Below are 15,959 nucleotides of genomic sequence, written 5' to 3'. Positions count from 1 at the left end.
GCAGCACACATCGGGTTAATTAACCCGATGTGTGCTGCAGGAGAGCAAGGAGCCAGCGCTAAGCGCGGCTCCCTGCTCTCTGAACATGTAGCACAGCGACCTTATGATCGCTGCTTCTGCTGTGTTTGACAGCTAAGCAGCGATCATAACAGCGACTTACAAGGTCGCTGTTACGTCACCGAAAATGGTGACGTAACAGCGACGTCGTTGTCGCTGTCGTTTAGTGTGACACCAGCTTTACACTGCACACCACCTTGAACACCCCATTCCCACCATCAAACATGGTTGTAGCAGCTGCCTGCTGTGGAGATGCTTTTCTTCAGCACGATCAGAGACTCTGGCCAGAGATGATGGGAAGATGAAGATGAAGCTAAATACAGGGCAATCCTGGAAGAACACCTTTTAGAGGCTGCAAAAGACTTGAGACCGGTCATAGGTTCACTTTCAAACAGGACAATAATCCTAAACATACTGTCAGAGCTCCAATGGATGGTTTAGATCAAAGCATATTCATGTGTGTTAATGGCCCAGTCACAGTCCAGACCTAAATTCCATTGAGAATCTGTGGCAAGAGTTGAAAGTTACTGTTCACAAATGCTCTCCATCCAACCTCACTTAAATAGAGCTATTTTCCAAAGAAGAATGAGCAAAATTTTAGCCTAAAAATGTTAAACCTGGTAGAGACATACCCCTAAAGACTTGCAGCAGTATTTGAAGCGAAAGGTGGTTATATATTGACGTTGGGGGCCTAAATAGCAATTTTGAAATTCATATTTCTAAAATATTTGGAAAACCATGTAACATTTCCTTTGCTCTCCACAAAGATTTGCTACTTTGTACTGGTATATCTCATAAAAGCTCAATAAAATACATCTAAGTTTGTGGGTTGAAAAAAGATGGAAAAATTCAAAGCACTGAATTTTTCAAATGCTGCACTAAAATCTTCTTCAAACTGAATGTGGGGTTACAGTTTTCGGCTGAGTTCACATCTGATTCATAGGACCAGAATTAAAGATGTGATGGGTCAGATTAGCAGTGGACACAAGAAGTTCTTAAAAGACTCCACCAAGGTATCAGTTGTCCTGGTGGGAAAAAAACCGCAGTATGCTGTGCTACTTTCTTTGTGAGATGTGGAGGAATATGTGACAAATGAGTAGAGTCATTATAAATAGTGTCCTTTGTACAATCTACAGTGGACCAGCGGTGGACCTGAACTTCACTGCCATTTACGAGACTATTAAATTTGGCTCAGGAGACTGGCCCGTCTGTACATCATGGTCCATACTCGGCCATCTGAAAAATGCCTTAAACATTCAGTCAGTACTCTGTATGCTTGTTTTCTTTGTGATGCCCACCTCCTTAAAAGGCCATTTTTTAATAACATTTTAGAGGATTGTCTCAGAGTCTTCTCCATATTCTACTTGTTATGAACTTGACACATTAATACACATAATGGTCGACTGTATAACAAGTCCATTCACGTTGTAATAAAGGCACCTAACTAGTCACAACCCTATTATTAGGTTAAAAAAAACTTCCAGAGCAGGTGTCAGCTATACAATAATATGGAGTAAAAGCAACACTTTTTCGGGTGCATCACAGTCTGTAATGTCCTGGAGGTGGATTCACTGGACCGTGCACCGGACTCCCCCAGTGAGGCAACCCGGAGCTAACCCCTATACAGGGACTGTCCGATCACCCCACCAGAGGGCCTAGATGTACGGTAGCCGGAACACTAGGGGTACGGGATCAGAGTCCTTCAGGGATCTTGTACGGGAATGTCTCTGAGTCCAACGAGCATGGATGCCGGACGGATGACTGGAACCGGATTCAGGTGCTGGGTAGGAACCGCAGACGGGGTCCGGGTCGAGCGAGACGTGAAGGCTGGTGTTACCAAGTGAAGTCGGGGATCGGTGACGGGTTCAGGCTGACGGTAGATGGCGGGATCCTCAGCAGACGGTCACCGGAAGACTTCCTGGGGAATCAGCAGTCAGGACCAAGTTAAGGTGGCAGGATGGGTTCTGCGGAAGAGACAGAGATAAACGGAGGCAAGGCACAAAAGGACCTGAATACCTAGCTTAGGGAACACGTTGATCAGGCACCGCCCACATGGAAAGGAAGTCCTAATATACTCTGTACCTGTAATTGACCATATCCTGTTTCCGGGATGCTGGCCCTTTAAGAAGAGGTGAGTGAGCGCGCGCCCTAATGCACATGCGCGAGGCTTGTGTGCCGGAAACCAGAGCAGGAAGCGGTGCAGGAGATGTAGGAGGACCAGACAGAGTGTCCTGGGTCGCAGGGGGACGCTGGAACCGGCGGGCAGGAGGCACGGAGGATGCAGAGGAGGAAGAGTGAGGAGGGCAGCTGCGGGCAGAAGGACCGGGAACCGGAGCGGTGAGTGACAGACGGCGCCGGGACCCGGGGAGCGTGACACATAGTACCGTGTACTCGCAGCGTGAAATACATACTAAAATATTGTTCTAGTAGGACATAAAGTGAAGTGAATGGTTTGTCTGCACCATGTGCCAACATGTTTTCTGGTGGCATTTTGATGACTATTTACCTCTCCGACAATGGAGATACATTTATGCTCAATGATTATTATTATTTATTATTATAGCGCCATCTATTCCATGACGCTTTACATGTGAAAGGGGTATACATAATAGGGAAAAATACAATAATCATAGACAATACAAGACACAAACTGGTACAGGAGGAGAGAGGTCCCTGCCCGCGAGGGCTCACAGTCTACAAGGGATGGGTGAAAAACTATAAAACAATGATAGGGATGTCATAACATTGTACCCTATACATCACCACTGTTGTGTTAGTCCACATGCGCCTGTACTACTATAGCCGCACTCTGAACCTCCACAAATGATCCATTACTCACATTTATGGAAAAACTAGACCCTGGGGTTTTTAAAGGGTTATGTCATTTGGAAGCCATTATCACCCATCCACAGATTAAGTGATAACATTTAGATTGATGGTGTCTAACTGGTAGGATCATCACCGATTTGCAGAAATTAACACTTTTATCCCCATTAGAAAGGAACGGCAGTATGCATATGCTCGACCACAGCTCCACTCACTCTATGGTTTCTACAGCGGCCCCAGAGTATGATTGGAGTGATAGTCGAGCATTCACACTGCCACTCTGACGGGGAGAAAAGTGCTCCGATCCGAAAGATGTTTTACAGATGAGTGTATGAAAATATAACCAATTTTCATCTAAAAGGACATTAGTTTATCTTCTGCGTTGTCTGTATGACAATAAAAGGGGTTGTCCACTAATACAACCCCTTCACTATCACCATGTTTTCCCTAGTTAAAATAAAATGCTTATATTCTCCTGAGGTGCGAGTACCTTTCCAGCAGTGTTGGTACTCACTCTCCTGGGGCTCACATGACATTGTAACATCATGTGAGTCTTGCATCCAATCAGACCTGGCTTCCCTTTAAGGCCTTCAGTTGAATTGAACATCAAGAGGACGTCAGAGCTGCCTCCTGATGTTCGATTTGTGTGAAGGTGGTAGAGGAAAGCCAGGTCTGATTGGATGCAGGGATCGCATGATGTTACAATGTCATGTGAGCCCCAGGAGAGCGAGTGCTGACACTGCTGGAATCCCACCGACACCGGAGGGGGGTATAAGTATTATTTTATAGGGGGCAAACATGGTGATAGAGAAGCGGACAACCCCGTTATAAAATGTCTAAGAAGAAAAGCAGTTTCCTATGTATGTGTAATAATCGGCTGCAGTAAGGCTGATCCGTGTGGACCCCCCCCCACCATGTGTAGGCAAGATTCATCCGAATACGGAGCAGCCTAGTGCATACCCTAGGGGCGCTGTCTCTCGTCTGAGCCCCCCGAATAACCCCAGGCCGCGATTTCATATGGACAGAACGCGTGATATATACGCTCGTCAGAATGAGCCCCAAGATGTGCGAATCCACAGCGAATCCACGAGTCGTGTGCTTTGTGACATGGCAAGACATTTCCACCCAAACCTCTGTGGGGAGACTGGAGTACACTGGGGAAAAAGGGGAGACTTTTTATAACATCTGGAACCCTCAAACCACGCCCACAATGCCGAGTATAAAAAGGAGAAAAACCCCAGAACGCAAAACATAGACTTTATACAAAGGCATAAAGGAAAAACACCACAAAGTGGGCAAGCGGTGAGGTGTATTTCCGTGCGTGTATGGCCATAATGCAGCCAGTGCTATGTGTAAATATCCTGCCTATCAGCAGCAGACAACACCCAAACCTCCTCTGGCTGACCTCATTAGCGCACTGTACACATCCCTCAGCTCTGACCTTATTGGGCGGAGTTATGGCAAGTGACCTTCATGGGAGGAGACAAGAGCGTCATGTGACCGGAGCGTCACTGCTTTATGCTGCCTCTTTTGACCTTCTAAGGCGTGGCTAGGGAAATTTAGCTCGTTGGCCCCGCCCACTCTCATCCGCCATTGGCAGCTGCTGAGCCGGGGGGTTGCTCTGTGTCTCCCGAGTCCGCGAACCGGAAGCGCCTCTTGCGCCAGCTGGTTGTCATTTCTCTGTGTGCTCGGTGCTGACTAGAAGGACGGGGAGGAGCAGCGGAGACGGACAGAGCCTGGCGAGAGGGATTGCAATCCCCCCGTCCGCCGCTCGCCGAGACCGACACATCCACAGTGCTGTCACCGGGCGGGGGAGCCGAGCCTATGTAATGTCACAGGGACTGGCAGGCGAGCTGCAGCGCTAGGCACGTCGTCTGGAGAGCTGCTGTCACCGAGGAGCTGCTTCATGAGGTAATGGTCGGTGAGCTTCCCACAAAGTCAGCCTTTCTGTGTGCCCTGGGCAGGGTACGGAGAGGAGGAGACCATCGCTCCCACCGAGGCCCCTCACCTATTGGCAGTGGCACAGTGCTGCCCTTCATGGAGTGAACCCACCCCAGCTCCACTAAACCAAAGAATCACTTGGTGGCAGCCCCCTCATCACCCCTCCTGAGGTAAATGCCTGGCGACCACTGCCACCATTAGAGAATCCTCTGTGGAGACTTGGCCTCGCGAAGAACAAGCAAGAAGCCGCTGTATTTGCCCCTACAATTCGTAATAAATGGGGGATTACGGCTTTGGAGTGCTGGTGCAAAATAACACTGGGAATAAATCAGCTTTTCCAGTCAGGTTTCACCCCCATCTACAGCCCCCTCACCACCATCAGAACGCCAGCCCGAGCCCCGCCGCCTTCATCAATAACACGCCTGCCAACGGCAGCAGCGCGGGGTCAGCCTGGCTCTTCCCTGCCCCGGCTGCCCATAACATTCAGGATGAGATCCTGGGCTCCGACAAGTCCAAGTCCCAACAGGAGCAGCAAGAGTCCTTAGAGAAACAGCAGCTGTCCCCGAGCCAAAGCCAAGAGGCCGGGATCCTCCCTGACCCCGAGAAGGTGAAATCCGAGGAAAACCAAGGAGACAGCTCTTCCGAGGGTGGCAAGGAGAAAATAAGGATCGAGTCGCCTGTGTTGGCGGGGTTTGATTACCAAGAGGCGTCCGGGCTGGGGTCTTCTAACCAGACCTTGACCTCCTCCGCGTCCCCCCTCACAGGCTTCAGCAATTGGTCAGCTGCTATCGCCCCTTCTTCCAACACTATCATTAATGAGGATGCCAGCTTCTTTCACCAGGGAGGGGTCACTGCTGCTTCGGCTAATAATGGTGCTTTGCTGTTCCAAAATTTCCCTCATCACGTGAGCCCTGGCTTCGGAGGTAGCTTTTCCCCACAGATTGGACCCATGTCCCAACATCATCCCCACCACCCACATTTTCAGCACCACCATAACCAACATCAACAGCAACGGAGGTCTCCTGCCAGTCCGCACCCACCGCCGTTCCCCCACCGAAATGCTGCTTTTAACCAACTCCCCCACTTGGCCAATAATCTCAATAAACCTCCCTCTCCATGGAGCAGCTACCAAAGCCCTTCACCGACACCATCTTCTTCATGGAGCCCTGGTGGCAGTGGATATGGAGGATGGGGTGGTTCCCAAGGTAGGGACCACCGTAGAGGACTCAATGGAGGAATAACGCCCTTGAATTCCATCTCGCCCTTAAAGAAGAATTTTGGGAATAACCACATCCAGTTGCAGAAATACGCCAGGCCCAGTTCTGCCTTTGCACAAAAGTCTTGGATGGAAGACAGCCTGAACAGAGCCGACAACATATTCCCCTTTGCGGTGAGGATATACGTGTGCTGTGTGTGTGGTAATGATTGGAGCTCGTGTTTAGAGGATTTGTCACCACTGGTCAGCTATTGGCTTATTTTATTTCCGCTGCTCCCCTTAGTATTGTTTTCTATAGAAATGCTATGTGGTTTCCTAAATATAGGCCTTTTTATTTAGTGCGCCCAGTATGGTAATTTTTACAATCTGTACAAGGGGGCGTGGCCCAGTGATGCAGAACAGTCTGAAGACACGCCCCCGGAGAATCCTGTGAGCCACACCCTCCCGTAAAGAGTCTGCTAAATATACAGGCCCATATCTCTACACCATATGGCGGAATAATAATAATAAAAAGAGCAGCAGAAATATAAATAAGAGCTTCCATTTAATGATGTGTCATGCTATTTACAGCAGTCTAAAATGATGCCACCATCTCTGCTGGCACTGATGCTATTAATACATGATCCTAAGTGTCCGTGGATTTAATCCCAGAACACCCGGTTACATAGGGAGGAGGATGCTGTGCTCCCTCGCTGATCTTTAGTGCTGGTTCTGATCCGGTCGTGTGCCTATATCAATGGTTGCGTCATGGCTGACCTTGAAATATTGCAGCAGAGCTCCAGTCCTTGTCCATGGCTCAGCGTTTGGTGATGGGCTCTGTACATTGCAGCTCTCACATCAGCTGCTGGCACCGGCCCACGGCCTCAGTCCCTTTAAAAATAGACAAGGGATTCTTATTGTTTCCATAACAAAGGTTGCGGCTGCAGATTTTCAGGTCAGCTGATGATACATCTCCCCTCAATGTGATACAGGCTAATGGTGACTATTTATAGCCCTGGTATGCAAGAATGTGCTAAGCGCTGCTGACTGCATTCCTGCACTTTGATGCCATACATGCAGCGTGGAGACATCTACACACCGGGCACAAACCCATGCCAGCCCCAGCTTTACTGCATTCGGAGGCTGCCCTCACACCTGCATTGTTTACTGCAGCTACTTTAATGATCCCGGATGGGATGTCACAACCTGTATTACAGCAAAGATGAAGGGGCGCATTTAATATGTGAAACCCCCCCCCCCCCTGTAGTGTAGTGGTTTTATGCAGTGACGTTTCCAAGCCAACCCTGCCCCCATGCCTGCAGTGAATCCCTGGCCTCAGCAGTTAATGGGTTACTACGACTGCTAGATTACTAGGTTGGCTTTGGGATGGTGGTTAGCAGCATGACATTTTATGTAGGTGCGTTAAGAAGGTATGTCATGTCCCGCACATCTTACTGTGACACAATCCCCTTATTACATAACCGCCCCAGTCTCCATACAGTGTGGATCCTTAATTGCCGTCACTTTGATGTTCATTCTTCGGCCATGTTATTTTTCCAGCAGGAAAAGAGATAGGGGCAGACTTACTACAACCAGTGTAGCAAGAGACAGGCACAGTTGCCATATTGTAGCCATTTTTTTGCAGGCTACTGTGACAAAATTGAAACATTTTTAACAACTAATATAGTTGTTGCAGCTGATTTCAGTAAGCTTTGAAATGTTTATTTTATCCTCATTTACCTGGATTTTGTGCAATTTGCTTATTAACAGGCAATAAAATGACAATATAATGTAAATCTCCTTTCAGATGCTCCACTTTGGTGGTCCCTGCCAGTGCTTCGGCTACTCATGTGCTGTATCAGTCGTGGGGTCACCTAGGCCAGTGATTGGCTGCAGTGGTTACGTGAAGTATGCTTGTGACTAGAGTTGAGTGAAAAGATTTGTAGGACCCCGGTGTAGCTTCCATGTTGGTAGTTTTTTGGTTGCTTGTGGACTGCAGAATTCTACACCTACACCCCATGGAATTCCTGGATCCTAGGGCCCTACGGCGTCATGTGTGCATTGTGTTGTAATGTTATGTAATCGCCATGCCTACAAATCCGAATACGCGCTGGGGGTCTGCATTGCTCCGGTCCGGTGGCCACGGACTTCCGATATGTCCACTGGGCTAAGGTCCTACAAATCCGTTTTCTCTATTTGTGATGTCATTGCTGCAGGGACTGGTAGGGACCACTGCAGTGGTTAATCTCAAACAGTGTGGGGTTTGCAAAACGAGATGCTTATTATCCTATTACCTGGTAATAAAACGCTGGAATACCCCCCCTCCCCCCTTAAACGGTATGCTCCTTGTTCGCCCTTTGCCCTAGCACCATTTTTTCACTGCAGTAGTGACGATGAACCCTATAAGCAGTTTCTCTCTGTAGCCTCTGCTCATGTCCTAAGATGACAGGTACTTTGTTACAGCATTATGTACTAATAGATTGTAACATCAATTTATTAGAAATACATAAATATTCAGATTGGTGGCGAATCAGTCACTGCTGACGCTCTGTCCTTCAGAGGTTGCTGCTTGTCATTGCTTTAGATTTATTTTCTCCTCCTCACCAGAGAGTAGATGTGGTGGTTTCCATCCTGTCGCAGGTATCTCATGTCTTAAGAGGATCTCTACTGAAATGAATTTCTGGTTAATGCAGCAAGGACGGTTAAGGCCCGAGTAATCTGGAGACGACTGCTTAGGGATGTGCTGCAATGGAAAGGAAGTGTATCCATAGTAACCACACCGAGCTGTTCCTTGAGCCGACTAAATGGGATGTAGCTTGGATGCAGTTCCTTCTTCTGAATATATGAAGGTTTAATATTGGAAAGAATAAGACTTGTATCACACAGCTCACTGACAATGCAGATTTTTCCACATTCATGGCTTGAGACACTTGCTTTACTTTCCGGCCTGGAAAACAGGACGAAATTCAGCAGATGAGTAATAGGGACAAGGGTAGATATGCAAGTGGGGCAACCTGGGGTAAGTGGGCCACTTCCACCTCCAGAGTGTGTGGATTGTGCTTGATGATGAGATACTGGCCTGAACAGGGGCATTCTGTCTGTCCACTATGGAATACAGAGGTATAATTATAATGAGAAAATAAAGCTGGGGTTGTTCACCTGTGTACAAGTCGGTCTTTTTTTTACAGGCTATTCTATGGTTTTAAAATTAAGTGGCACGGTTTTAGCGACTTCTGCAAATGACCACAAGAATTTTCAGTCTTCTTTCCATTTGTGACTAGCCAGTCGCCTTCCTGTTGCTTTAGGATGAGACCTCTTTGTAGAGAAGCTGCCTGTCCAGCTTCCTGTTGTCTGCAGTATCTCTGCCCCTTGACATGATTTCACGCAGTGGCTGGTAGAGAACAGCAGGGGTAGTCCACCCTGAGCTTGATTGCAGCTGCATAGGGGAGTAGGTGCTAAGTGAATCGGGAGCTGCACATCGGTGGGCCTTTAGGCTGTGTGCGCACGTGTGCTTTTTTTTTTTTTCATGCTTTTACGCTGCGTTGTGCACCACGGCGTAAAGCATGCGTCCCCAATCTATGAAGATTGTGCAAATTCCATCTGCACATTGCGTTTGAGAACGCAGCGTTTCAGCTGCTGAAATATTTTGCCAAAACGCTGCGTTCTAAAAAGTAACATGTCACTTCTTTTGTGCGTTCCGGATGCTTTTCCCACTCAGTCTATGGCAGAGCAAGCATCCAGAACGCATCAATTCCGCATGCACAATGCTTTCAAAACGCACATCCAGTGACTTAAACGCTGTGGAATAGAACGCAGAGATGTGCGCACATAGCCTTAAACCTAGAATAGGGGTTGTAGAAATCTCCAGGCAAGAACAAAATGAGGGCCCATTGGCCACATTAACATTATATGTCATTGTCACAGAGGCTAGAGGTAACCAGTATTTTATGTTCAGTATTACTACTTCCGTGTCCAGGTGCACAGACAAGCTATTGTATTATGCATGGATCATCATCATTATAGCAGCATCATGAAGGAGAAGGCTATTATACATCATTGGGCTGCACTGTGGCTCAGTGGTTAGCACTGTTGAAATCCCACCAAGGTCAGTAAATTTAGAATTTGAGCCCCAATGGGGACAGTGATAATGTCTGTAAAGCGCCATGGAATGTTAAGGCACTATATAAGGAAAGCATAATAATAGTGTACACAGGGATGGGCGATCCCGAACTGTAAAGATTGGTGATCGTACCGATCACGTAGTGATGGTGTACACGATCCCGACCACAAGCTTTCCTGAGGAGCTCATGTTACAGATCGTCTCCAGATCGGGTCCAGGGACTGAAAAAAGGCACATTATTAAAAAAAAACATTCTGATCATACTTACAGGTCTCACGACGCGTCCTGCAAGCTCTGCCTCCCGGCGCTTATGCTTCCGCGTCCGTCCGATCATTGCTATGCCGCCCGGTAACCAGCACTGACTACTAAAGGACCTTCAGTGACGTCATAGCCATGTGACCCAGTCACGTGTGAGTGTTGTGTCACCTCATTGGCTACAGACTGGTCACATCACAGGACTATGATGTCTCGAAGGTCCTGGTAACTGAACTTTTGACTGTCACTGTGCTAGCGTCGCATCGGCATCACCCGGTACGGTCGCACACTCTCCTGACAGGAGCGGTCGGTGCTTATGTTCAGGGAGATGCCCATGCGAGACTGCACGAGTCACATGTAAGTGGAACTTTGGCCTCAGTGTCAGCCTTCATCTCACTCTGTATAGCCGCTGCTGTACAGAGTGATGTGGCAGAGTTGACATTGTTCATTGCTCTCACTACTTCTCACTCTGTACAGACTGCCTTACAGAGTGATGAAGCAGAATTGACATTGCTCACCTTGTGTGATACGTCGAACTAATGATTTTTTTATAATAAATCTGGAGTTTCTAAATTGTTTTTTTTTTTTTTTGTTTTATTTCTAATAAAAAACTGTTTCTTTTACTGTTTACTAGAAATTCATGGTGGCCAAGTCTAATTTAGCGGGACACCATGAATTTCGGGCTTAGTACCATCTCAGAATACAAAGCTGGTGTTAAACCCTTTATTACCCAGAGTGCCACCCGGATCCAGGGCCGCTACTCGAGCCAGGTAAAATGCCTGGAAATGGCGCTAAGAAACAATGCGCCATTTCCAGGGGCGGCTGCGGGCTGCTGAGAATCCCAGCCAACCAGCTGCCTGGCTTTACTTGACTGGCAATCAAAATACGGCAGGAGCCCACACGTGTGTTTTTTTTTTTTTTTATTTTGTTTTTTTTTAAATAAAAATTAATGGGCTTCCCTATATTTTGATTGCCAGTCAAGGTAAAGCCAGGCAGATAGGGGTGAGGGTGACAGCCTGTATCCGTCCGCTTTATCTGGTCTGAGAATTAAAAATGCCGCAGAGTGCTATGTAATTTTTTTTAAATTATTTTTATACAACTATATATTGTGTGTTCATATATAATATATATTATATATGTACACACACAATATATAGTTGTATAAAAAAAATATATATACACATACATACACCGCTCTGGCCAAAATTAAGAGACCACTGCAAAATTTTCAGTTCTGATTTTTCTCTTTATAGGTATATTTTTGAGTAAAATGTAAATTGTTCTTTTATTCTATAAACTAGTATTTTCAGAAAAAAACCCAAAATTTATTGCTCGGAAATTCGGAGACGTTGTCAGTAGTTTATAGAATAAAAGAACAATTTACATTTTACTCAAAAATATACCTATAAAGAGAAAAATCTGAAAAACTGAAAATTTTCCTCTTTTGCCTTTTAATTTTTGTCAGAGATGTATGTATGTATGTATCTATGCACAATATATAGTTGTATAGAAATAGACAATTTAACAAAAAACGTAGCCCTCCGCAGTATTTTTGATTTTCAGCGCACATAACGCAGACGGCTACGGGCTGCCACCCCCATCTGCCTGGTTTTACCTTGGCTGGCAATCAACATACAGGGCAGCCCATATTTTATTTTTTTTCTAGTTATTTAAAAAAAAAAACCCCAAAAAACGCGTGGGCTCCCGCTGCATTTTCTATTGCTAGCTAAGGGTAATCCAAACAGCTACTGGCTGCTAACCCACACTCCTTGGTGTTACCTTCACTGGCAATGGAAACTACAGGGAAGCTGCGTTTTTTTTTAACCCCTTCAGCCCCGGGGCACTTTCCGTTTTTTTGTTTTTGCTCCCCTTCTTCCGAGAGCCGTAACTTTTTTTTTATTTTGCCGTCAATCTTGCCATATGAGGGCTTGTTTTTTGCGGGACAAGTTGTACTTTTAAATGGAACCGTAAGTTTTACCATATGGTGTACTGGAAAACAGTAAAAAAATTCCAAATGCGGAAAATTTGCAAAAAAGTGTGATGGCACAATAGTTTTTGGGATGTTTTATTCACGGTGTTCACTATATGGTAAAACTGATGTGTGGGTATCATGCCTGAGGTTGGTGCGAGTTTGTAGACACCAAACATGTATAGGTTTACTTGTATCTAAGGGGTTAAAAAAATTCACAAGTTTGTCCAATAAACGTGGCACACGTTTTGCGCCATTTTCCGAAACACGTAGCGTTCTTATTTTTTGGGATCTATGGCTCAGTGACGGCTTATTTTTTGTGTCTCGAGCTGATGTTTCTAATGGTACCATTTTTGCGCAGATGCTACGTTTTGATCGCCTGTTATTGCATTTTGCGTAAAACTTGCGGCGACCAAAAAACGTAATTTTCTCGTTTGGAATTTTTTTTGCCACTACGCCATTTACCAATCTGATTAATTGATTTTATATTTTGATCGGGCATTTCTGAATGCAGCGATACCAAACGTGTATATTTTTTCTAATGTTTTTTTGCTAAAAAAAAAAAATGATGTGGGCATCACCATATTTTTGTATGCTAGCCAGGTACAGCAGGCTGGTACGGGCTGCCCCCAACCCCCAGCTGCCCATTTGTACCCGTCTGGGAACCAAAAATATAGGGAAGTCCTTTTTTAATTATTTCATGACATAAAAAAAAAACCCGACGGGTCTGGCCCAATCTTTGTGTCCAGCAAGGTACAACTAGGCAGCTGGGGATTGGAATCCGCAGTGCAGGGTGGCTCAGGCTTTCTGCCCCCCCACCCCCCCCCCCGCTGTGAATTGCAGTCCGCAGCCACCCCTGAAAATGGTGCTTTCATAGAAGCGCCATCTTCTGGCGCTGTATCAAACTCTCTCCAGCGGCCCTGTCGGGTGGCATGCTGTGTAATAAGGGGTTAATATCCGCTTTTCTTTACCAGCTGGTATTAAGCCCGAAATTCTTAATGTCAGGCTAAGTTTGACCCGGCCATTAAGAATCTCTAATAAAGGGTTAACAAAAGACATCACACAGGGAAAAAAATACTTTATTAGAAATCAATACACCCACACACTTAGTGACTCCATCCTTATTACTCCCTCTCACCCCTCCGTGATCGTGGTCTTCTGTCCTCTTCAACCGATGCAGCTCTGCTATATCAAAATGCATGGGGGAGAACACTTATGCTCCCCGTGCAGTCTAATCCCTCAATGAGTGAGCAAAGGCTGCGGTTTGGTAAGCGGTGACGGCACCGTTGCCATAGTAATCTAACAAGTGGGTTACTATAGCAACGGTGATATGCGATCATCTGATTCCTGGCGCCACTATTCTCCGGCTGCATTACAGTGTGTGGCAGCTAATCCCTTATTTTGGGCTGACTGTAAAGAATGCCAACATGCAGGGAGGGGGAACCGAGCATGTGCCCGAGCATCTCGCTGGTACACGACACTTGCCGAGTATACAGAGTACTGAGATGCTCGGTCGAGCGTACTGGCAAAATGCACTGACAGGACCTAGCATGACGTCATAGCCATGTGAACGGTCTGTAACCAATGAGATAATACAACATTCACACGTGACTGGTTACATGCTATGACGTCACGGAAGGTCCTTTGGTTACCGGGCTGCACAGCGATGATCGTACTCGGAAGCAGAAGCGCCGGGAGACAGTCTGCGGGACGCGTCGCGGGACCTGTAGGTATAATGACAATGTTTATTATTAACTGTATTCTTTTTTTACAGCCCCCCCCTGCCCCATCACATAACTGTGAAGTTCAAGATTGGTGATCGGACAGAAGATAGTGTTATCTCGATCATGATCTTTACAAAATGATTGGGCGATTCTCCCTAATCCTGACCATCGGGGGATCGCCCATCACTATTCACATTATATAACAAAAGTGAATATACCCCTCACTTTTTTGTAAACATTTGTTATATCTGTTCATGGGACAATACTGAAGATATGGCACTTTGATACAATGTAAAGTAGTCAGTGTGCAGCTTGTATAAAAGTGTAAATTTGGTGGTTGTTACTCAACAGACAGACATTACTGTCAAAACCGTTGGCAACAAAAGTGTCCACCACCCTTTCTATCCCCGGAGTCATGTGACTCAGTCTTACAAGGTCTCAGGTGTGAATGGGGAGCAGGTGTGTTTAAATTTGGTGTTATCGCTCACACACACTCTTATACTGGGCACTGGAAGTTCAGCATGGCACCATACGGCAAAGAATTAACTTAGGATCTGAAAAAAAAAACCAAAACTGTTGCTCTACATAAAGATGGCCTAGGCTATAAAAAGATTGCCAACACCCTGAAACTGAGCTATGCATGATGGCCAAGACCAAACCGTAGTTTATGAAGACAGGCTCCACTCAGAACAGGCCTCTCCATGGTCAGCCAAAGGAGTTGAGGGCATGAGATAAACGTCATCCAGCGTTTCTTTTCAATAGAGACCTATGAGTGCTGTCAGCATTGCTGCAAAGGTTAAAGGGGTGGCGGGTTGGCTTGTCTGTGCTCAGACCATGCCCCGCATATTGCATCAAATTGTTCTGCATGGCTGTTGTCCGACAAGGAAGCCATTTCTAAAGATGATGCACAAGAAAGCCTGCAAACTGTTTGAAGACGAGCACACTAAGGACATGGATTACTGGAACTGTGTCCTGTGGTCTGCTGAGAAGATAAACTTATTTGGTGCAGATGGTGTCACACATGTGTGGTGGCAACCAGGTGAGGAGTACAAAGAGAAGTGTGTCTTCCTACAGTCAAGCATGTTGGTGGGAGTGTCATGGTTTGGGGCTACATGAGTGCTTCCGGCTGAGGGGAGTTTATTGAGGGAACTGGGCCACAGGGCAGTTTTCCAACATAGCGACCTCAAACACACCTGTAAGACGACCACTGCCTTGCTAAAGAAACTGAGGGTAAAGTTGCAAGACCTAAACCCTATTGAGCATTTGTTGGGCATCCTCAAATCGAGGAGCACAAGGTCCACCAGCTCCATGATGTCATCATGGAGGAGGCAGATGATTCCATTGGCTCATGTGAAGCTCTAGTGAACTCCATGTCCAAGAGATTTAAACTGAACCTGCCACCAGATTTGGTGACTATAAGCTGCAGCCACCACCAGTGGGATTTTATATACAGCATTCCAACATGCTGTAATAAGAACCCAGGCTGCTGTGTAGGATGTAAAAATCACCTTATAATCACTTAAACAGTCGGTGCGGTGCAGACTGAGCGGGGCAGATCAAAGTATTGTAGTGCGCCTGCACAGGACCTCAATGTAGGCCTGTGTGCATGACGTAGGATGTGTCATGCACCCAGGCATCAGAAGAAGGAGGACAAAGATGGCCAAAAGAGTAAGCGCCGATCCCGGATAACGGTGCCACCCATCCAACAAGTCTGCACCGCAGCGACCGTTTAGGTGAGTATTATAAAGTAATTTTTACATTCTACACAGTGGCCTGGGCTCTTATATACAGCATGTTAGAATGATGCATATAAGGGCCCACTGGTGGTGGCCGCAGCTTATAGTCACCAAACCTGGTGACAGGTTACCTTTA

The 15,959-nt window shown here is 46.4% G+C and overlaps 1 protein-coding gene across 2 annotated transcripts in view; it reads left to right on the top strand.

The window, feature by feature from the left end:
- Positions 1 to 4,523: 4,523 nt before the first annotated feature.
- The window catches only part of CPEB4 (cytoplasmic polyadenylation element binding protein 4), a 114,785-nt gene continuing 103,349 nt past the window's right edge, over positions 4,524 to 15,959 (top strand). For both annotated transcript variants that reach the window (XM_075344614.1, XM_075344613.1), the window contains exon 1: positions 4,524 to 6,214. In XM_075344614.1, the coding sequence (XP_075200729.1) occupies positions 5,102 to 6,214 (1,113 nt within the window). In that variant the 5' untranslated portion in view covers positions 4,524 to 5,101. The remainder of the gene's footprint in view (positions 6,215 to 15,959) is intronic.

This window comes from Anomaloglossus baeobatrachus, chromosome 4 (genome assembly GCF_048569485.1).
Source record: "Anomaloglossus baeobatrachus isolate aAnoBae1 chromosome 4, aAnoBae1.hap1, whole genome shotgun sequence".
NCBI lineage: Eukaryota > Metazoa > Chordata > Amphibia > Anura > Aromobatidae > Anomaloglossus > Anomaloglossus baeobatrachus.
This window is presented reverse-complemented; position numbering and strand designations above follow the sequence as displayed.